The sequence below is a fragment of the Notolepis coatsorum genome (genome assembly GCF_963971535.1).
Source record: "Notolepis coatsorum genome assembly, chromosome: 10".
Classification (NCBI taxonomy): Eukaryota; Metazoa; Chordata; class Actinopteri; order Aulopiformes; family Paralepididae; genus Notolepis; species Notolepis coatsorum.
Genome location: NC_140174.1, coordinates 13,409,645 through 13,431,694, shown reverse-complemented (window position 1 = coordinate 13,431,694; position 22,050 = coordinate 13,409,645). Strand labels below are relative to the sequence as shown.

The window sequence follows — 22,050 nt, the reverse complement described above, 5'->3', positions numbered from 1 at the left end:
GTGCTCAGTTTAACCAGACGGCTACAGAACTAAGGTACTCAGTTTAACCAGACGACTACAGGACCACGGTACTCAGTTTAACCAGACGGCTACAGGACCAAGGTACTCAGTTTAACCAGACGGCTACAGGACCACGGTACTCAGTTTAACCAGACGGCTACAGGACCAAGGTACTCAGTTTAACCAGACGGCTACAGGACCAAGGTACTCAGTTTAACCAGCACAAGTACAGTACAACGTAAAGAAGTTTGGCATCCAACCAGAGTGCAAATGTAACAGTAAAGTGCAACAGTGATATACAATGTACAGGTGATTAAACTGGGTAAAAAATATATGAATTAGTACTACTGAGTAATAGTGAAAGTTGTAAAAGTAGTTTTTTATTAATTTCTTAATTTTTTAACCACATGGTGGCGCTGGTGCGTTGTCATAATGGCGCTGCGGCCCGATACCATTGTTTAGGGAACGTTTATTTACAACAGAAATAACCCCAGCCCTATTTGGTCTGTGTGTGTGCGTGTGCCTGTGTGTGTGTGTGTGTCCTCTGGTCCAGGTGAATGACGTGGTGTTCAGTCCGGACGAGCGCCACCTGGCCACCTGCGGTGGGGACGGCAGTGTGAGGGTGTGGTCGGCGCCCGGCAACGAGCTGGTGGTGCAGTTCCAGGTCCTCAACCAGGTGGGGGACCTCGAATGGTCATAGGTCAAACCTCCTCCTGACAGCACAGCGTGTCCATCCGCATTAAGGTGTCTTTGATCACGACGTCAGCTGCTCAAAGGGCACCTCGACTGACCGCTCTCAAATCCCGCCCTCTTTTCTTGATCCTCCAATCACGACTGTCGCTTCCCTCGGACAAACTAAGAGAGCTTGAGATAGGTCCACTGGCTGACCCCTCTGACCCTCCTGGTAAAATGCTTACATATTTCAGAGGGATATTTATTGTCATCATGCAGCACAAGTACAGTACAACGAAAAGAAGTTTGACATCCAACCAGAGTGCAAATGTAAGAGTAAAGTGCAATAGTAATATACAATGTACAGGTGATTAAACTGGGTATAAAATATATAAATTAGTACTACTGAGTAATAGTACTAATCAGATGTATGTACAGAGTTGTTGTATTAATATGTACAGTGATACAGGTATAAAGACACTATGGTAGTAAGTCATACTGGCCAGCAGCTAACTAGTAAGAGTAGGTAAGGGATATGTACAGATATAGTATCTAGTCTACAGATATATAAGGATTATGTGCAGGTAACTATGTACAGACAGCCTAGTTCTTATATTATTTTCTTGTTATATGCAGCCTACTGTAGTTATATATATATATTATATATATATCTAACAGCCTATATGCAGCCTAGTTATATATCTAACAGCCTAGTTCTTATATTATTGTCTTGTCTGGTTATATGCAGCCTAGTTAGATATATATAACAGCCTAGTTCTTATATTATTGTCTTGTCTGGTTGTATGCAGCCTAGTTAGATATATATTATATATATATATATAACAGCCTAGTTCTTATATTTTTGTCTTGTCTGGTTATATGCAGCCTAGTTAGATATAACGTTATATATATATATAACAAAGGTTATTCTATAACCCTAGTTATGAGTATAGCGAGCGCTCTGCTCTATTGGAACTATCCCTTTAATCATTCTATCAATGAAAAAACTTTCTCCAAAACACCCCCACTCACCTCTGCCTGGCCACACCCACATCCGCTCCTATATAAGCGGGGTCGTGGCCACACAATCAGCTCCTTCCCAAGTCTTTCACCACCAAAAAGTGAAGACCGTGGGGTCCTCAGTGAGTCAGAGCAGAGCTCTCGCTATACTCATATAACTAGGGTCATAGAATAATCTTTGTTATAAATCGTATAGCTTTACGCTCTGCTCGTCCCCCTAGCGGGGGACGGGAGGGAGATCAGACGCGACTGTGCGAAGAGGGTTTAGCACCTCAAACGCACAGGGTGAGCAGACCGTGGGACTTACCTTTGTTTAGAAGGGCCCGCGACCGCGGGTAGGTGGCCGAGCGGAGATTGCGTTCGTCACCAACCCCGGAGCTGTGAGCTGGATTCGCCTGTTCGAATCCAGCTCACAGCTCCGGGGTTGTCACCAGCTTGGCTGGCCGTCTGCACTAATACAATTGGCTGTATTAGAGGGTGGGAGAAGCTGGCGGGGTGGGTCCGGGTCGTTGTAAACAGCGACTCCTACAGTTCGGTCGGGGCGCCTGCTAAGCGCGGATAGGACTTGAGGGGGATAGTGTGATCCTCCCACACGCTACGCCCTCTCAATGAGAATCCGCGCTGCCAGGTGAAAAGAAGCGGTGATTGGCTGGACGTGTGTCGGAGGAAGCACGTGGTAGCCTCCACTCTCCCAGATGATCTGACTGTGGGGGGTAAGTGCGCAGCGACCAGGAAGGGACTGGGAATTGGCATACGACTAACATTGGGATGGGAGAAAATCGGAGGAAAAATGGAGGAAAAAAAAAAAAAAAAAAAGGGCCCGCGACCACCCGAGCGCGCATCCCACATGCCACCAGGGAACGGACGTGAAGCAAAAAAAAAACGTCACAGCCCCCAACATCACTGGGTTGGGGTTCAAGAAACCAAACCCTGTGGCAAGGCCGTAGCAGCGGAGCGCGGAGGAGGTCCCAGCCCTAGGACAACCCGAGGACTAGGACCCCCTGAAAAAGGGGCCTGGTGAGGCCAACGAGGCTGCGGCATCGAGACCCCACCAGACGGTCACTGGTGACACCACCCCCCCCCCACATCGCTAGCGTATCGGACAGGGCCTAAATCAAGTGAAGGCCCTTCCCCCCTTGGCACGCCGCTCTGAAGCGCTCTTTTTCAAAGAGGCTACCCCCCCACACAATACTCTGGGGCCAGCCGGCGTGCCGGGGAGACAACCCTCCAAGGAGGTTGATCCCTCAATCCAGGCAACAGGTCCCAAGAGCAGAACTCGACCTGTGCCCGGAGCACTGCGGACTAGACAGGCGCCTAAGGGGTCTACTGTAAAAACAGTACCCCGGCGGAAGGGGTGTTCGGTATGCTGTGCACCATGTCACAATCTCCACGAAACCTGACCCCACCAATTTATTAATCCAGCGGGGTCGAGGTTCAGAGAAGAGGCCGACACAATTGGCAGACGTCATGAAAGATGCAGGGGCATACTCTCGGGCAGACGGGGTCAGGCCCGGCCTCAACCCGAGAGTCGACTCTACCAACACACCGGGGAGCCAACCACCCCCCTATGTTTAGTTTAACAGGAGGCGGTTGCTCCCTTAACCCACTAAGAAACCCCAGAAACATAACTGCGCGTATACACAGGCTATACAAGCAGTTCAAGCGTTTCAGGTTTCAAAAGGGTTAACCCAGGCCAACAGGTTATCGAGGACGAGGCCCGACCTGGGCCTGGCGGACCGGGACCTACACAGGGATGCATAGAAGAGTTGACAGGCAACCTCCCCGACAGCCCCCTCCCATCCCCGGCTTAGCAGGGAGGGAGGGGTGAAACAAATGGAGAAAGGACCGAGTCCCTTAACATAATGCAAGGTACAACACAGTAAGGACCAAGCACGTCACTGTTAAGGGCAACTCGTGGTGGCATCCATATGACACACACATTCATGACATCAATCCCTGCGACGTCCGGCCCGACCCGGCATTTTCCCCCCGGAAAAGCACAAAGTCCTTCGGGGTACCAGAACTGCAGATCTGCGCCCCGGTGGGCAACGGGTTAACTGATCTGGTCCGGCGCAACCAGAACTAGTCCTGTGTCCTAGTCACACCGCCATCCCCAGTCCTAAGAGGGGGGTAGGTACGCGTGTCGATCCAAAACATCAGAGGGCGCCACCAAGACGGTCAGTACGTGAACGCACTGCCCACCTAAAGGGTGTGAGACCCCTCCGCCAACGTTTTGATCTACTCCGTCATCTCCCCCCGGAGATGTACGTGAGCCATCGAGTAACCTAGTGCACTGGCGCTCGGTAGAGACAAGTCTCCCTCCCAGCCAACCGCATAAAAAACGCAGTTTTTATGTTTGGTCAACCAAGGCGCGCCGGCCTACAAGGTGGTTTCAACATAGAAAGCACCCAGGGCCAGCGGCAATCGGTCTCGAAAGACCCTACGCTGATTTCATAAACCAGCGTATATGCTCGTCGAGAACCCGAAAACAGCGACGGTGAATTTCTAACAAGAAACACCACACAACGTTTCCTCCATGCTGTCTGGGATGAGCAGCAGGAAGCCGGCCTATAAGACACAGATACGGGTCTCATATGACGAGCCTGGGGGTAAACAACCGTCAATTCTGCTCTTTATGTAAGAGGGGAAGACAGAGGTTCCCCCAGAGAGACCTCTATATGAGTAAACAATTGAAAAACATATATAATTGGACCCAAGTGACCAACGGCCCAATACACACTTTATTTATTTGTAATTATTTTTATTTTTATTTTTTATTTTTTTTATCCTCTTGTTCTCCGCCTGATTTTCTGTGCTTCTCCACCCAATTTAGTCGTTATGCCAATTCCCCCCCTCCCCTACCTGGAAGGAAGAGTGGGTGTAATGTATTGAGCTATGCGGGTACCCGTACTGGGAGTAACCCGGATGTGGGACGAGAGACGGCATTCTGTATATGCATGAAGCTGGAGAAGAGACATTAAATGAGGGAGTCGATGTTAGACTAAATCTGGTCGTCCTGTCAAGTTATTTCATAACACAAGACAAACATCACATGGTGTCAGAAGAAACTCGGGAAACTCGGCAAGAATGGCACACTTTAAGCCACCGCCGAATTTGAGTCTGGCGGGGAATCTCGCGGAGAATTGGCGAACGTGGCTGCAGCGTTATGAGCTTTTCTGTGTCGCTACGGGAGTAGCAGAGAAGTCAGAAACAGTGCAGTGCGCGACATTCCTACATGTGGCGGGAGACGAAGCCATAAAAGTGAGTAACACGTTTGTGTTCGCGGACGGGCAGAGGAACCAGATTGCCATATTGAAACGGAAGTTCAAAGAATACTGTGAGCCTCGGAAGAATATGCCATACATAAGGCATATGTTTTTCACCCGTGTACAAAGTCTGTCAGAAACTATAGATGCATATGTCACAGACCTGAAAAATAAAGCAAGAGACTGTGAATTTGGCAACCTATACAACTCATTGATACGTGACAGAATTGTCTGTGGGATACGTGACGATCAAGTAAGAGCCAGATTGCTCAGAGAGGCGGATCTCACGTTAGAAAAAGCTCTTGATGTGTGCCGTGCCAGTGAAATAACATTCACCCAGATGAAAGCATTACATGAGGAAGTTGAAGTGCACAAAGTTAGCACAGCAAGGCCATACAGAAAAGGAGGAAACTTCACAAAAGAAAGCCCAATGAGTAGTGAAAGGAAAGTGGACTGTGACCGATGTGGATACAAACATGAACAAGGGAAGTGCCCAGCCTATGGACAGACATGCAGGAAATGTGATAAGAAAAATCACTTTGCAAAAACGTGTCGTGCAAACAGTCAACTCAGAAATAAGAAAATGCATATTGTGGAACAGAATCATGAGGACAGTGACAGTGAGACAGAGGAAATGTTCGTTGGAACAGTAGAAATGAGAAGCATTAAAGAAATTGAAAAGGAAAAAAGGGACCAAGACAGATGGTCTGAAGAGCTGCTAATAAACAAGAAAATAGTCACATTTCGAATTGACACAGGAGCTGACTGTAACGTCATGTCAGCCAAAACGTTTCACACGTTACATGTTCACGACAAGTTGCATGCATCCAAGTGCAAGTTAGTGACTTATTCAGGCCACAAGATGGAGCCCTTGGGCAAAACATCAGTCACATGTCTGTATAAAGGTAAAACACACAGGATTGACTTTGAAATTATAGAGAAAGATGCTCCAGCGATTCTAGGAAGAGAGACCAGCACAAAGCTGAAAATGGTCAAAAGGCTATATAGCATGGAGAAAGGAGAGAAAGAAGACAAAATGCAGAAAGACTATGAGCATCTCTTCTCTGGACTTGGCTGCTTACCAGGTGAACACAGCATCAAGATAGACCCTGACATAAAGCCAGTGATACACGCACCTAGGAGGATACCAGTTGCTCTGAGGGACAGAGTGATTGAACAGCTTCACAAAATGGAGCAGTCAGATGTAATCATAAGGCAATCTGAGCCAACACAGTGGGTCAACAGTATGGTGACAGTAGTCACGCCCAAGAAGATAAGGATTTGTATGGATCCTAAAGATCTGAACACAGCAATACGAAGAGAACACTATCCACTCCTCACAGTGGAGGAAGTGGTGTCACGCATGCCAAATGCAAAATATTTTTCTGTGTTAGATGCAAACCAAGGATTTTATCAAATAAAACTGGATGAAGAGAGCTCCAAACTGTGCACGTTTAACACACCCATTGGGAGGTACCGTTTCAAGAGGCTTCCCTTTGGCATCTCGTCAGCGAGCGAGGTGTTCCAGAGAGCTGTAGCCCAGATGATTGAGGGGTTAGATGGTGTGGTCAACATCATTGATGATCTGCTGGTGTGGGGGGACACCTTAGAGCAACACGATCAGAGGCTGGTGAAGCTGCTGCAGAGAGCAGATGAGAACGGCCTGAGATTCAATAGAAGCAAGTGCAAGTTCAGGATGACAGAGGTCAAGTACATTGGCCATACACTCAGCGCAGATGGACTAAAGCCTGATGATGAGAAGATAAGAGCCATTGTACAAATACCTCCACCTGCTGACAAGCCAGCATTAATGAGGTTCATGGGAATGATTCAATATCTAGCTAAATTCATTCCTAATCTGTCTGAAATCTCTGCACCTCTAAGGACGCTGTTGCAGGGAGAAACAGAATGGCACTGGGAGGAACCTCAACGTCAGAGCTTTGAAAAGCTGAAGCAGCTGATCACAGGAGCTCCCACTCTGAAATACTATGATGTAAACAAGGCTGTGACGCTGTCTGTGGATGCCAGCTCGGAGGGCATCGGGGGTGTGATACTGCAGGATGAACGACCTGTGGCATACGGCTCAAGGGCGCTCACAGATTGTCAATGCAGGTACGCGCAGATCGAGAAGGAGCTGCTAGCCATAGTGTATGGATGTGAGAAGTTCCATCAATATCTATATGGCAGAGAGGTCAAGGTCGAAAGCGATCACAAGCCTCTAGAAAGCATTTTCAAGAAGCCACTGCATCAGGCTCCCCTGAGACTGCAAAGAATGCTGCTGCGGCTTCAAAAGTACAACATTGCAGTATCATACAAGCCAGGAAAGGAGCTTCACATTGCAGATGCATTGAGCCGTGCTTATCTACGTGAGCAGAAAGAGGATCTTCTGGAAGAGGAACTGCATGTGAACTGGATCACACCACAGTTGCCCATATCAGAGGAAAAGCAGGAGATGTTCAGGAATGCAACTGCACAAGACCCAGTACTGCAGGAACTAAAGAACATGACAATGCACGGATGGCCTAAGGACAGGTCTGCTGTGTCAGATAAGGTGCAGCCGTTTTGGACATTCAGAGAGGAGATCAGTTTTGCCTCAGGTCTACTGTTCAAATCAGAGAAACTCATTGTACCACAGCAACTGAGACCACAGATGCTGGACAAGATACACGAGTCACACTTGGGAGTGGTCAAATGTAAAGAAAGGGCCAGAGATGTGCTTTATTGGCCAGGCATGTCTGCACAAATTGAACTAGTTGTAGCACAGTGTGCTGTCTGCAATGAGCACAGGAGCAGCAATCAAAAAGAGCCACTGATCTCACATCCACTGCCAAATAGACCATGGGAGAAGGTTGGCACCGACATGTTTTATAGCAAGGGCTCAGAATATCTGCTATGTGTCGACTACTTCTCAAAGTACACAGAGATAATGAGGCTGACCGACACCACCAGTAAGGGTGTTATAACTGCCATGAAGTCCATATTTGCCAGGCACGGGATTCCAGATATTCTGGTCAGTGACAATGCCCCTCAGTACGCCAGTGCAGAATTCAAGAGCTTTGCAGAGAGCTGGGAGTTCAGTCATGTCACCTCAAGTCCACACTATGCTCAGTCAAATGGACAGGCAGAAAAAGCTGTGCAAACTGTTAAAAGGATGCTCAAAAAGTCTGGTGACCCTTACATAGCGCTTCTGGAATACAGAAATACACCACTGGAAGGTGTGGGCCTGTCACCTGCCCAGATGCTGATGGGGCGTCGGTTGAAGTCAAAACTGCCAGCGTCCACCTCACTGCTCACCCCTGAAGGTGTACTTAATGTTCACAACAAGTTGAAAGAAAAGCAAGCTAAACAAAAAAGCTACTATGATCGCCACGCTAAACACCTACCTGTGCTGCGTGCTGGAGAGAATGTGAGGATGCAGTCTGGAGACACTTGGAGGCCAGCTGTAGTTCTGAGGGAGCACGAACAACAACGTTCCTATGTGGTGCGTACACCTGAAGGAAGGATGTTCAGAAGGAACAGGAGACATCTCAGGGAGACTGCTGAGAGAGAGTTTCCATCTGCTGCTAAGGAGCAAGATGGGAATGGGGATATGAACTGTGACAACCCAAGGTTTGTTGATCAGGACAGTTCACACGCACAGACCCCAGCGCACACTCCACAGGGAAGCAGTGACACTACTGACTCTGTCGCACAACCTTTTCGCACTAGATCAGGGAGACTGGTCAAAACTCCAACGAGGTTTAGAGAGTAGGGAAACAAAAAGTGGACTCTGCTCATTTATGTTGCACTGTAACTGATTCATTTAATGTTCACTGGATGACTTTGTGGTTACAAAAACTACAGTTTGTTTTGTTTTAAATGCAGGAGGCACCTTTGGTTGTTTATGTGCCGTATAGGCCCACAGTTCTTAGTTTATTATTTTCTTTCCAAGAACTATTTCTCACTATGTTCTGTGATTATTCAGTTGTTGACAACTTGTTAAAAAAAAATAAAAAAATGTCTGAAGAATGTGGAACTTAAGAAGGGAGATGTAATGTATTGAGCTATGCGGGTACCCGTACTGGGAGTAACCCGGATGTGGGACGAGAGACGGCATTCTGTATATGCATGAAGCTGGAGAAGAGACATTAAATGAGGGAGTCGATGTTAGACTAAATCTGGTCGTCCTGTCAAGTTATTTCATAACACAAGACAAACATCACAGTGGGGCATAGTATAATGTCCTACGGACACCTACCTGAACCCCGGACACCTACCTGAAATGGCCGCAACAATAGGTTGGTCTACCACATTGACAAGGCCTCTCGCTGGTGGGGCCAGAAGCGGCGACGGCTGGAGCCTCGCTCTGGCGCGACGCCCCCATCCTGCGGCCGGTTATGGTGCAGGCCCGACGACATCTTCTGCCAGAGATGACGCCGTAGTCATCGCTACTTCCTAACAGCTAACTCCAGGCTGACTGATAGCATCAAGCTAACGTTTCTAGCCTAACGTAGTAGCCAGCTAACGACTTAGCCTAACAGCTAACTGGCTAACAGTTAGCTTTTACCGGCTATCGATAGCCACCAGCTAACGCAGTAGCAAGCTAAAGCGGCTACTACTGAAGCTGTGTAACGTGAGGAATAGCGATACAGGCCAAACACTTCAGACAGCCGCTGTCTCTCCCTTTCTTTTATCCTAAAGAAAAAGGGAAAGGCAACACACGTCCCTCTCACAGAACAGTGTTTACCAGACACAGCGGCATCGGCAGTAAGCCCCGTTGTACGCGGGCTGCAGCCGTCCTGAGCTCGGAGATATTCTCATAATGAAACACCGAGCTCGCATCCTCCGTGCCGGGTGTTTTCGTCTTGAAAGCCGGGCCAGCGCGGCGGCAGAGGGTATCCGTTTTTCAGAGACCCAGGGACTTGAACCGCAGACTCGGAATCATGGCCCCAGGAAAACAAAGCTACGACCTCTCTGAGGAGGAGCACTGTTTTATCGCGGGGCATCAAACTAGAACCCCCTCCATGCCGCTATGGAGAGGCAACGAAGGGATTCTAGCCTGGAGCCGACCTTACGCAAGCTGTGCAGCTGCCCCCTCACAACTGCACACCTGAGGCCCGCGTCGCAAAACACCACCCGCCCAGAGAGACAGTCAGCTCTCACACAGCCGACCGCCTCTCGAGGCATAGTATCCAGCTGCAGAGCCGGGGACAATGCCGGCGGGGATTGCTCAGCGACGCGCGCCCCAATGCGAAGCGCCGGTGGAGGTCAGAATGATCATCATCTTCTAGACTCTCCGGTGGTGAAGACATTATCGCTTTATTTTCTCGAAAATTTGTGAGAGAAAAAACAAAGATACAATGTCAACGCAGCTCCTTTACCAACTAACTACTTTTAGCACTAAACTAAAGTGGTGATATACACGAACTTCACGGTGGTGAAAGTAGGGAAGGAGCTGATTGTGTGGCCACGACCCCGCTTATATAGGAGCGGATGTGGGTGTGGCCAGGCAGAGGTGAGTGAGGGTGTACATGTGGAGAAAGTTTTTTCATTGATGAATGATTAAAGGGATAGTTCCAATAGAGCAGAGCGTAAAGCTATACGATTTATAACAGCCTAGTTCTTAAATTATTGTCTTATTATTGTTCCCTCTGGCGGTCAGGGCTGTGGCTGCGCGTGCTGGAGTCCCGTCCTCGGCTCGCCAGCGGGGGGCGCCAGCGTGGCGGCGGGCTACAGCGACGGCACCCTGAGGATCTTCCGTCTCTCCACCAAGGAGATGGAGCTGAAGCTGCAGCCCCACCTGGTGGCCGTCTCCGCCATCCAGTACGCCTCTAGTGGTGAGAGAGGGGGTTACGGTCCACTCAACAGCAAAACACATATATTTCATCCAGTACGCCTCTAGTGGTGAGAGAGGGGGATTACGGTCCACTCAACAACAGAAAACATATCTTTCATCCAGTACGCCTCTAGTGGTGAGAGAGGGGGATTACGGTCCACTCAACAACAAAACACATATTTCATCCAGTACGCCTCTAGTGGTGAGAGAGGGGGTTACGGTCCACTCAACAGCAAAACACATATATTTCATCCAGTACGCCTCTAGTGGTGAGAGAGGGGGATTACGGTCCACTCAACAACAGAAAACACATCTTTCATCCAGTACGCCTCTAGTGGTGAGAGAGGGGATTATGGTTCACTCAACAACAAAACACATCTTTCATCCAGTACGCCCTTGGGGGAAATTCTGGCATCATAGCAGCATGGGGGAGGCTGGAGGTGAGGTGCAGGCATGGGCAGGGTAATAGTAGAAATACATGAATATAGGCAATAGAATTAGATCTGAATATGAGAGAAAAACTAACAGTGTAAACAATATAATTAAATATGAGAAAGTAAATAGTGTAAACAAATGTGCAGATGAGGGTCGGGTTATTGTGTTAGATTTCGTTGACTTTTAAGTGATGTTACTTATCCTGTATTCCTTCAGGATATGCGTTGTGTTGTTTGATGTTGAATTAAAGTCAAATAGATCAGGTTGCTCTCAGGTCCTTTCTGTGGATCCTCTCTCTGTGTACCTGTAACCCTAACCCAAGAAGCTGAATACCCAAGAAGCAGAATACCCAGACGGGCAACTGCCATCACTGATATAGAGTGTCTGGTCAGTAACATGGGTCTCCCAGTCCCTCCTGCTCTGCAGTAAACACAAAATACCTGGTATCCCGCTCCCACTTTATCCAATCAGGAGAGAGAACCCTAGATATTTGTACTTATTTCAAGAAATCTTTCCAAGCCAAATGTTCTTACTGTACTGGTAGACTTGTTTCAAGGACACATTTGCTTAAAACTAGTTTTTATTTCTTATTTTTGTCAGACCATTTTTGGGATACGAGAAAAATAAATCTGTTTACTGCAGAGTGATTTCTGAGGAGGCAGCGAGGATGCAGGGTATTATGCGAGACAGAAGAAACAATATAAACCAGATTAGAGAGGGTTTCCAATTTCATTTCACACCAATATTGGATAAAGTGGGAAGGGATACCAGGAAATGTATTTTGTGTTTACTGCAAAGCGGAGGGACTGGGAGACCCATGTTACTGACCAGACACTCTATATCACTATCAGTGACAGCTGTCAGAATACAGAGCTATTATTTTAACATGTAGACCAGTTATTTGAACAAATAAAAAAAAATACCACTTACAGTCTCCCCTCTCAGTCTTCACACTGTCTGCATAAAGTCACCATAATAAGTGGAGGTTGTTTTTCTTTGGATCCCATCAGGTCACGTGCTCCTTTCAGCGGGGAAGGACGGCGTGATAGCGGTCAGTAGCCCCATGAACGGACTGACCATCCGGGTCATCAGCGACCACAGAGGAGCCCCCGTCACCGCCATCCAGTGTGCCAGGAAACAGGTCAGCAGCACATGGGGTCAGGCGGCGACGTCGGAGCGGATCTCACATTATATACGGTCTTTATTTTAGAGAGCAAGACCTCGTTTACTATGCCGAGACGTAAAATGAAAAAATTATTATCAATAAAATTCTATAAAAACAAGTATATAAAACAAAACACAAATTAAATATACAAATGAATTTTTTCATATTGTTGAACGTCTCACCCAATTGACCCATCTCAAGCCCCGCCCTTGTCCGAGGCGAAGCAACAGTTGTGATTGGAGGATCGAGAAAAGAGGTCTGGTTTGAGATGGGTCAATTGGGTGAGACGTTGAACAATATTTTTTTGATCCACTTTTTCTCCCATTTTTTCTATATTTTCTCCCATCCCAATTTTTGTATCATCCAATTCAACCCTCCCCTGTCACGAACGCTGTTTCTTGCCTCCCACAAGCCGGCTGCAATGTGGACTAAGTCATACATAGCACAAGTCCCCTCCGGTACTTGAGGTAACAGCAGTCGCATCTTTTCACCTGCGCAGCTCGATCTCTCAGTGTCGAGGAGTAACGCGTGGGAGGCTCACGCTGCCCCCGACACTTCCTGATTCTACTGCGCAGGCGCACCAACCGACTTGTAGGAGTCGCTTGTTCACAACGTTCGATCCCCACCCTTCAGTTTTCCCTCCCCGTAATACGGCCAATGTGTATTACTGCGGACGACCAGCTAAACTGAAAACAATGTGGAGAGCTGGATTCGAACACGCAAATCCTAGCGTCTCCACACTGGTGGCGAGTGCCTTGCCCACTACACCACCTAGCCGCCCAGACGTTGAACAATATTAAAGATAAATAAATAAACAGTCCAGAGGATCACTCCAGCAGGGATGTGATGTAAGACGGCAGCTTTTCAATAAAAGAGCCTCGTAGATGAACAAATACATGTGTCTATCGTGTCTCTCAGATGGAGAAGATGTCTTTTTCATACAGGACGCATTGATGAGTGATAAACAGTGAGAGGCATGTTTTGTGTGTTTGGAGGATGGCGATGGAACATAAATAGCACAAATAAATCATCAAATACACAAGTTTCAGGTTGACTTTATTTGCCATGTTAATAAGTGGACTGAACTGGAGGAACATAAACCAAAACCACACAGACGTATGACAAGAATACATGTAGGCAGACACAGACGTTACTACACATAAACATACAGTGGACAATTTCAGGAGACTTATTAATAAAATCAGAATTTGTTCTTACTTGCTTGCCTGGGTAAATAAAGGTTATAGAAATGTAAAAATAAAATGCTGCGCAGGTGAAAAGATGCGACTGCTGTTACCTCGAGTATCGGAGGGGACTCGTGCTATGTATGACTTAGTCCACATTGCAGCCGGCTTGTGGGAGGCAAGAAACAGCGTTCGAGACAGGGGAGAGTTGAATTGGATGATACGAAATTGGGATGGGAGAAAAATAGAAAATGGGAGAAAAAGTGGATAAAAAAAAAAAATTCTGCTCTATAAAAAAAAATCAAGAATGTGAGGAACAAAATTGTAAAGCACTTTGAATAAAAGCTGCTATATAAATGCACCATTTACCATGGCTGTGGCTGAAGTGTGTTCCTCTCCCCACCAGTACAAGGCGTTCGGGCTGGAAGGGAGCGAGCTGTGGCTGGCCTGCAGCGCCGACAGGCGGGTCAGTGTCTGGGCCGCCGACTGGATCAAGGACAAGTGTGACCTGCTGGACTGGCTGACCTTTCCTGCCCCCGTCCACCTCTCAGTAATGACCAGACTTCCAACGCCGATAAGACGTTATGCTTCTTTATTTTTTTGCACCCTGTGCAAAGTTTACACTTACATTTTACAGTTAGTCATTTAGCTGAACGCTTTTATCCAAAGTGACTCACGAGTTCTGTACGACAGGTCAGCACGAAGGGTCCCACTCTTTCAGCTGAGTAGTGTAATGTTCATCAAACAGTGTTGAAACTTGGGCGCTGCAGTGTTGAGTGCATAGTGGTAGAGACATATTAGTATAGTAGGTAGTAATATAGACAAGGAAGATTATTTAGCGGAAGAGTGCATGATAGTAGAAGACGATACGTTTTTTTTCCCGTTTTTTTTCCAGATATTGATTGAAGACGTGTGTTTTTAGTCTTGTTTTTTATCACACCTTTATCGAGCGCTTGCATCCCAGAATCACGTCTCACATGTGTGCCGCTTGTCTCTGTCGCCCTGCTAGGACGGAGACGACCCACCGCCCAGTCTGGCTGCCTTCAGTCCTGCAGACCCAGGTCTGGTGGTGTACACTGGCTACGGAGTCGAGAAAGAGCTGTCCTTCTACAGCCTGGACAAGAAACGGGTGTGTGTGTTAGGGCATTCAAATTCTAAATCAACTTTTGAATTAAAAAAAATTTATAAAAAAGAAAATATATATATATATCTTTTTTATATCTTTTTTTTGTGTCTATTTATTCTGTTTAAACCAATGGGGTTTTTCTTCACAGTTGCAGATAAAGATTAGGCTACACTAATATTATAGTATTAAAAAAACTGATGAGTTATATTCAAGTTGATTTAATAAATAAAGACTCATTTAATCAGATTAATCACTTTATTCAAATTGAGGATTTAGTTTGAGGATATTTATAAAAGAAAAACTATTTTTTGCATTTTTATGTATTTATTATTATTTATTAACAGAGTTGTAGTATTAATATGTACTGTGATACAGGTATGATAAGTAAGTCATACTGGCCAGCAGAGTAACTAGTAAGAGTGGGTATATATAGATATAGTATCTATAGATATGTAAAAAGGATTATATGCAGGTATGTATACAGATGTGGATATAAAGCGTTACATACATAAAGCAGCTATACATTGATCTGCATTGTTAAGCTAGTTTAGTAGAAGAGTGTTACATAAAGCAGCCATACATTGATCTGCATTGTTAAGTTAGTTTAGTAGCAGAACAGTGTTACATAAAGCAGCCATACATTGATCTGCATTGTTAAGCTAGTTTAGTAGCAGAACAGTGTTACATAAAGCAGCCATACATTGATCTGCATTGTTAAGCTAGTTTAGTAGCATGTCTTCTCCTTTCCTTCTGACTTTCTACTCTCTCTCTTGTTGTTGCATCACTTCATTTGAAGACCTTTACCTTCTGATTTTATCCCATGGTTCAAGTTCAAGTTTTGTTTTATTTGTCACGTATAAGGTACATGTTTCATTACAGTGAAATGCTTGGTTCTGTATGAGCCTCCTTAGATTGTGCAGCAGAACCAGGCATTTCACTGTAATGTACCTTATGTGACAAATAAAACAACTTGAACCTCCTTTGTATTATTATTTTTTTTTTATCCACTTTTCTTTTTCTCCCATCCCAATTTCGCTGTGCCAATTCTCCCCTCCCCTGTCTTGAACGTTGTCTTGAACCCACTGGCCGGTTGTAGGGAGGATAGAAGCCTTGCATCACGTGTCCCCTCCGATACACGATGAGGCAGCTTGTCACATCTTTTCACCTGCCAGCGCGGACTCTCATTGGCGAGGTGTAACGTGTGGGAGGCTCACACTACCCCCGCCATTTCCTGTCTCTGCTGTGCAGGCGCCCCCCAACCGACCTGTAGGAGTCGCTGTCCACAACGTCCAGATCACCACCCATCGACTTCCACCCGCTAACTCTGCCAATTGAGTTAGTATGACGGCCGGCCCAAGCCGGAGGCAACGCCGACAGCCGGATTCAAACCCGGTGTTTCTTACGTTGGTGACGAGCGCAATGTCCGCTGCGCCACCCAGCTGCCTTATCCTCCTTTGTATTATTTTTTTTATCTACTTTTTCTCCCCATTTTCTATTTTTCTCCCATCCCAATTTCGTATTATCCAATTCTACCCACCCCTGTCTCGAACGTTGTTAGACCATGCCTCCCACTGGTCGGCTGCAATGTGGACCAAGCCTTGCATCACGTGTCCCCTCCGGTACACGAGGAGGCAGCTGTCGCATCTTTTGACCTGTACAGCGCGATCTCTCAGCGGCGAGGAGTAATGCGTGGGAGGCTCACGCTGCCCCCGTTGCTTCCTGATTCTGCTGTACAGGCGCACCAACCGACCTGTAGGAGTCGCTGTCCACAACGTCCGATCCCCACCCACCGGCTTTCCCACCCCCTAATACTGCTAATTGTATTAGTATGAACGACCAGCCAAGCCGGAAGCAACGCCGAGAGCTGGGCTCGAACCCAGCATTTCCTGCGTTAGTGGCGAGCGCCTTGCCCACTGCGCCACTTAGCCGCCCCTCCTTTGTATTCTTGGAATTTAATGATGTTATACTGATCTCTGTAATTTCTTACATATATCATGTAAAGTGGTTGCCCTCTTAGTCCCGGTCTTTTTGCTTCATCTCTCGAACCTTTAGCTCAATACATAAGACAATCCCAAATTATATCTCCTGTTTCAATTCAGGGCACACTGCACCATATCAGCTTATACGCAGATGATGTACTCCTGTTTATGCAGAATCCCTCCGTCGCTCTACCTCATCTTCTCAATGTGATAGATGAGTTTGGCAGCCTATCCGGCTTTAAGATCAACTGGCTAAAATCAGCTTTTCTTCCACTTAATGAGCCTGCAAAGGCTACCATCCTGCCTGCAAACATACTTATGGTGGAGCACTTTAAATGTCTCGGAATTGAAATATTCCCTACTATTAGCCAGACGATACGGTATAACTACTCCAGCTTGGGTGACAGGATTACAAATTACTTCAACAGATGGTCCGCGGCTAGGTGGTGTAGTGGGCAAGGCGCTCGCCATCAACGCTGGAGACGCTGGGTTCGAATCCAGCTCTCGGCGTTGCTATCAGCTTGGCTGGTCGTTCATACTAACACAATTGGTAGTGTTAGGGGTGGGAAAGCTGATGGGTGGGTCCTGGACGTTGTGGACAGCGACCCCTACAGTTCGGTCGGGGCGCCTGCACAGCGAGGGTAAGATCTGGAGGGAGGTAGTGTGACCTTCCACATGTTACACTCTCCCGGTGAGAATCTGCACTGCCAGGCTGGCTTCCGGCTGGCTGCACATGCGTCGGAGGAAAGCATGTGACAGTCTCCGGCCTCCCGGACCAACAGTGGAGGGGAGTGCGCAACAACCAGGAAGGGAGTTGGGAATTGGCATAACAACTAACAGTGGGATGGGAGAAAAATCGGAAAAAGGAGGGGGGGGAAAGATAATAATAAAAAAAAAAAAAACAGATGGTCCAAATAAAAAAAATCATTACAGGCCCGTGCGTCAATGATTAAAATGAATATTTTACCCAGAATACATTTTATCAGCTCAATGCTCCCGTTGCCTCCTCCTGTTGGTTATTGGCAGAAGTTGCATTCTGCCTCATATAAATTCGTTTGGAATAATAAACGCCCGCGCTTGAAGAGATCAACTGCCCAAAGAAGTAAACTCGATGGAGGCTTAGCATTTCCATTATTTTCAAGCTTTCTCTCTGAGACCTCTGATCACTTGGTTTGACGCTCAAGCAGCTGTGTCCTGGCGACCATTGGAGGAGAAGATGGTGTCCCCACATAGACTGCAAGATATTGTGTATACCAACATTTCAATTAAGCAATGCAAATTACGATTTGGCCCGCTTATCACACATGTGATCCAGACCTGGCGTGATACCCAGAAAGCATGTACTAACCGCCATAAATGGCACACACATTCCCCTCTATTTAATAACAATTTACTCCTTATTGGACAACAACCTATTAGGTACCCTAGATGGGAAAAGAAAGGCATCCATACGCTGGGGGACATCTTCGAGAACTCTGGTCTCCGATCTTTCCAAGATCTATCCAATGGATATGATCTCCCTGGAACCTCCTTTTTCTTTTATTTACAAATAAGAGCAGCCCTGAGGGCTCATGGCGTTCCATGGGATGCTCCACTAGAGCGTCACCGCTTTCACAAATAATTGTATGACAAAGAGACATCGAGAGGCTTAGTTTCTGACTTTTATCGCCATTTACTTACGTCCTTGTATAAGGACCTCCCCCTGGATACGATTTGGAGAAAGGATGTCCCGGAGTTGGATGTAGATTTTGTCTGGGAAAATGTCCGGCTGTCCTCACGCAACCCAGATCACCAACAGATTCATCTAAATGTTATTCATAGGACTTATTTGACCCCTAGACGATTGAATCGAATGGGTCTCAGACCTGACTCTCGATGTACCTTATGTCCAAACGGGGCCATCGGAACATTTATGCATATGTATGGGAATGTCCTCCTGTTGAGCTTTTCTGGGAAGAGATTACCACCCAGCTATCAGATATTTTCTCTCTGACTATACCTGTCCTGCCTTCTGTATTATTATTGAATGAGGTTTCTCAATTACCGACCTCTACACATGTGAAGAGACTCATTCTAGCCGGCCTCACAGCCGCCAAGAAATTGATTGCCTCACGATGGATACACCCAGACAAGCTATGCCCAAAGGTATGGATTCTTACCTGGAGATATCCACTGCACGAGTTTTAGGGGTTAACGAAGCGAATATTGCTATCTGGTTGGCAGCAGTTGCAAAATTTTAAGAGCGCATATAACGTTCAATTGCTAGATAATCTATTATATATTATGTATTTAACTCACGTTGAGGTCCTGGGGTGAGTGTGGGGGGGGAGCGAGCGAGTGCCATTGTCCACTTGTTTTTTCTTTTTGTTTTTTCTTGTCATTTTAATTATGTATATATTCTGGGCCCCCTTTAGCTGTGGTGGTTGTGGGCTCGGACTGGGGTGGGTTCGGGGTCTCTGCGGGTCGAGGCATTAAAGAGGCGTGATGCTTTGGCTCGCGGGGGTCCTCCGGGGTTGGGGTTCGCGGCTGCCGGGCCTGTAGATGGAGGGGGCTCAGGAAGCCCATTATGTATGTGTTCTGGGCCCCCTTTGATTGTGTCGGAGGGTCACAGGCTCGGGGTGGGGGGGGCCCTTGGTTCGGGCCCTCGGCGGGTCGGGGTGTTAAAGAGGTATGATGCTCTGACTCGCTGGGGTGCCGGACTCGGGGCTCTCGAGGGTTGGGGATCATGGCTGCGATGGGTGGTGAGGGAGGGGGCTTGGGGTGTTAAATGTACAATCTGTCTAATTTATTGTCTAGTCATTGTTGTGTTGAGTTGATGTTTTTGGTTGTCTTTTTATGTATTATTATTATTATTATTATTATTATTATTATTATTATTATTATTATTATTATTATGTTGTGAGTTGTGTTGTTTCATGTTTGAAAATAAAAAATTTGATCACAAAAAAATTATATCATGTAAAGTGTCTTTGAGTACCTTAGAAAGCATTATACAAGTAAAATGTATTATTGCTGTTATTATTTATTATTAGTATTATTGCTATTGTTGTTATTAATAATAATAATATTGTTATTATTGATTATTATACAGTGCTGTTATTGATTATTATTACCCTCCTATGACTGCAGGTGATAAAGAAGATCTCTCTCTCCCACTGGGCGACATGCCTGAGCATCTCCACCAGGGGGCATCTCATAGCAGTGGGATCTACAGGTAGTTTACTGTCAGCTGTAACCTTATGCTGAGGACTATACTCTATATACTAGGGGTGGGATTATGATATTATCCTGATACTAGTCATGATATTGTAATATCACAATATTAGGATATATTGCTATTTATTTCCCTTTTTTCAACTGCTAATTATGTCCCAAGTGGAAAACTGAGTCAACATCTGCAATAAAATATATTTACATGTTTCATCTAATAAGGTAAAATATATTTACATCATGTTTCATCTAATAAGATAAAATATATTTACATCATGTTTCATCTAATAAGATAAGTCTGTTCACCACATTCCAATCAGTTTCATTGCAGTAAAATGTGATTGTCAAGCAAAAACCAACCACTTTTTTAAATATATTGATACTTTGCGTCACTGTATTAACACTTTCCGTGCCGGAGCTCGGTGCCCCGGAACCTCCTTGAATGCCGCGACCCACTTCAATGTTAACATTAAAAACGCCTAATCTATGTTTTAAATTATGGGTCTAATCTGCCCGTCGCTTATCAATGACTAGTTTTCCAGTCAACATTGTCTAAGCTAATTGTTTTTTTATTGGTTCATTTTCGTTTTATAGCATTTTGAAAAGCCCTCGTTTAAGGAAAATATAAAGATTCCATGATAAAAGACATTTACTGGAATATTCTAGAATACACAAACGGTCATTTTTCTGCCTATTTATGAATAGTTTTCAAATAAACGCTAGATTATCGATAGTATATGTGTACGTATGCACGCTATAGAGGCGATCTGAAAAATCGATTATCTTATTTCCTCATCAGCGATCACAGCCAAACAGCCACATCACACATAGGGCAAACGCTGAGATCTCAGCGAATACAACTCTGATTATCCCAAGACTGGTAAAATAGATTCCTTACCTCAGATCAGATGTTCTCCAAAAAGATCATTCCAATTCCTGATCGCCATTCCAAATATCGATCACGCTTATTGATTGAGTATTGGCTGCTGTAAATATATATTCCAGGCTGATTCCCGTCCCGCGATGACTTCCATGTTAATCAGACTGCTCGCCAGCACAAGGAACCAGCTGGCTCCGCCCTACATATCTACAGATCCCAAGTCAGTCTAAGTGACTGACCTGCAGTTACACAGGGATAGACGATAGGGGGCGCTTTTTTCCATTCTGAGCTCCTGTAGGGGCTGCTGTACCAACGGGAGACTTGGTTGATGAAATATGATTTCAGATCGCTAATAAAACAATAAAACTATATTTGTCATCGTCTGCACTCAGTGGGGGGGCTAATAAAACGAGATATGTCATCCGTGGCACTGAAAGTGTTTTATAATATCGACATGCAATATATTGCTGTATAGATTTATTTCGCCCACCTCTACTATATATACTATACCCATACCTTGGGTTCACTTGAATTGGTCTAAACAAGCTCAAAGTTGGACCATATAGTCGTCAGAAAGGAAGGTACTGGAGACGCGGATCATCTTTAGAAAACTATTTAATTAATATGGTGCAAAGAAAATCACCAACGTTTCACCACAAACATGTCCTCTTCAGAAAGGTGTCTCCTTCGGAACATTATTGAATATTATTTTGCAGCCTATTAAATGTGTTTCCAAAGATGCGCCTCCAGTACCGTCCTCTCTGGGGTCTAGACGGGCCGTCTGACCCGGTTCTGTTCTCCCGCCAGGGCGCGTACTGAAGCTGATCCAGGCCTCCAGCGGCAGGTTCCAGGACCTCCTGCATCACGGAGACTCCCTGCACGCCGCGCGCTTCTCCCCCTCCGGGAAGCTGCTCTTCACCCTGGCCTACAACGAGATCCTGCTGTGGGAGGTGAAGGGACTCTAGAGCGGCTGTTCCTGACCCCCCCCCCTCGTGACCCCCTGGCATCTAAAGGACAGATCCGTGACCCCCCAGCATCTAAAGGACAGATCCGAAACCCACCCCCCCTTTGACCCCCTGACATCTAAAGGACAGATCCGTGACCCCCCCCGTGACCCCCTGGCATCTAAAGGACAGATCTGTGACCCCCCCCCCTTGACCCCCTGGCATCTAAAGGATCAATCCGTGAACCCCCCCCGGTGACCAGGACCGATCCGTGCCCCCCCCCCCCCCCCCCCGTGACCCCCTGGCATCTAAAGGACAGATCCGTGACCCCCCCCCCCCCCCCGTGACCCCCTG

At 46.3% G+C, this 22,050-nt stretch overlaps 1 protein-coding gene across 1 annotated transcript in view; it reads left to right on the top strand.

The window, feature by feature from the left end:
• The window catches only part of wdr90 (WD repeat domain 90), a gene marked incomplete at its 5' end in the record, with an annotated part of 102,680 nt that extends 80,953 nt beyond the window's left edge, over positions 1 to 21,727 (top strand). Inside the window, 7 exons of the mRNA XM_084322911.1 lie at positions 554 to 676; positions 10,600 to 10,774; positions 12,219 to 12,349; positions 13,964 to 14,107; positions 14,567 to 14,686; positions 19,792 to 19,876; positions 21,560 to 21,727. Of these exons, the coding sequence (XP_084179037.1) occupies positions 554 to 676; positions 10,600 to 10,774; positions 12,219 to 12,349; positions 13,964 to 14,107; positions 14,567 to 14,686; positions 19,792 to 19,876; positions 21,560 to 21,717 (936 nt within the window). The 3' untranslated portion in view covers positions 21,718 to 21,727. The remainder of the gene's footprint in view (positions 1 to 553; positions 677 to 10,599; positions 10,775 to 12,218; positions 12,350 to 13,963; positions 14,108 to 14,566; positions 14,687 to 19,791; positions 19,877 to 21,559) is intronic.
• Between the last annotated feature and the right edge of the window lie 323 nt (positions 21,728 to 22,050).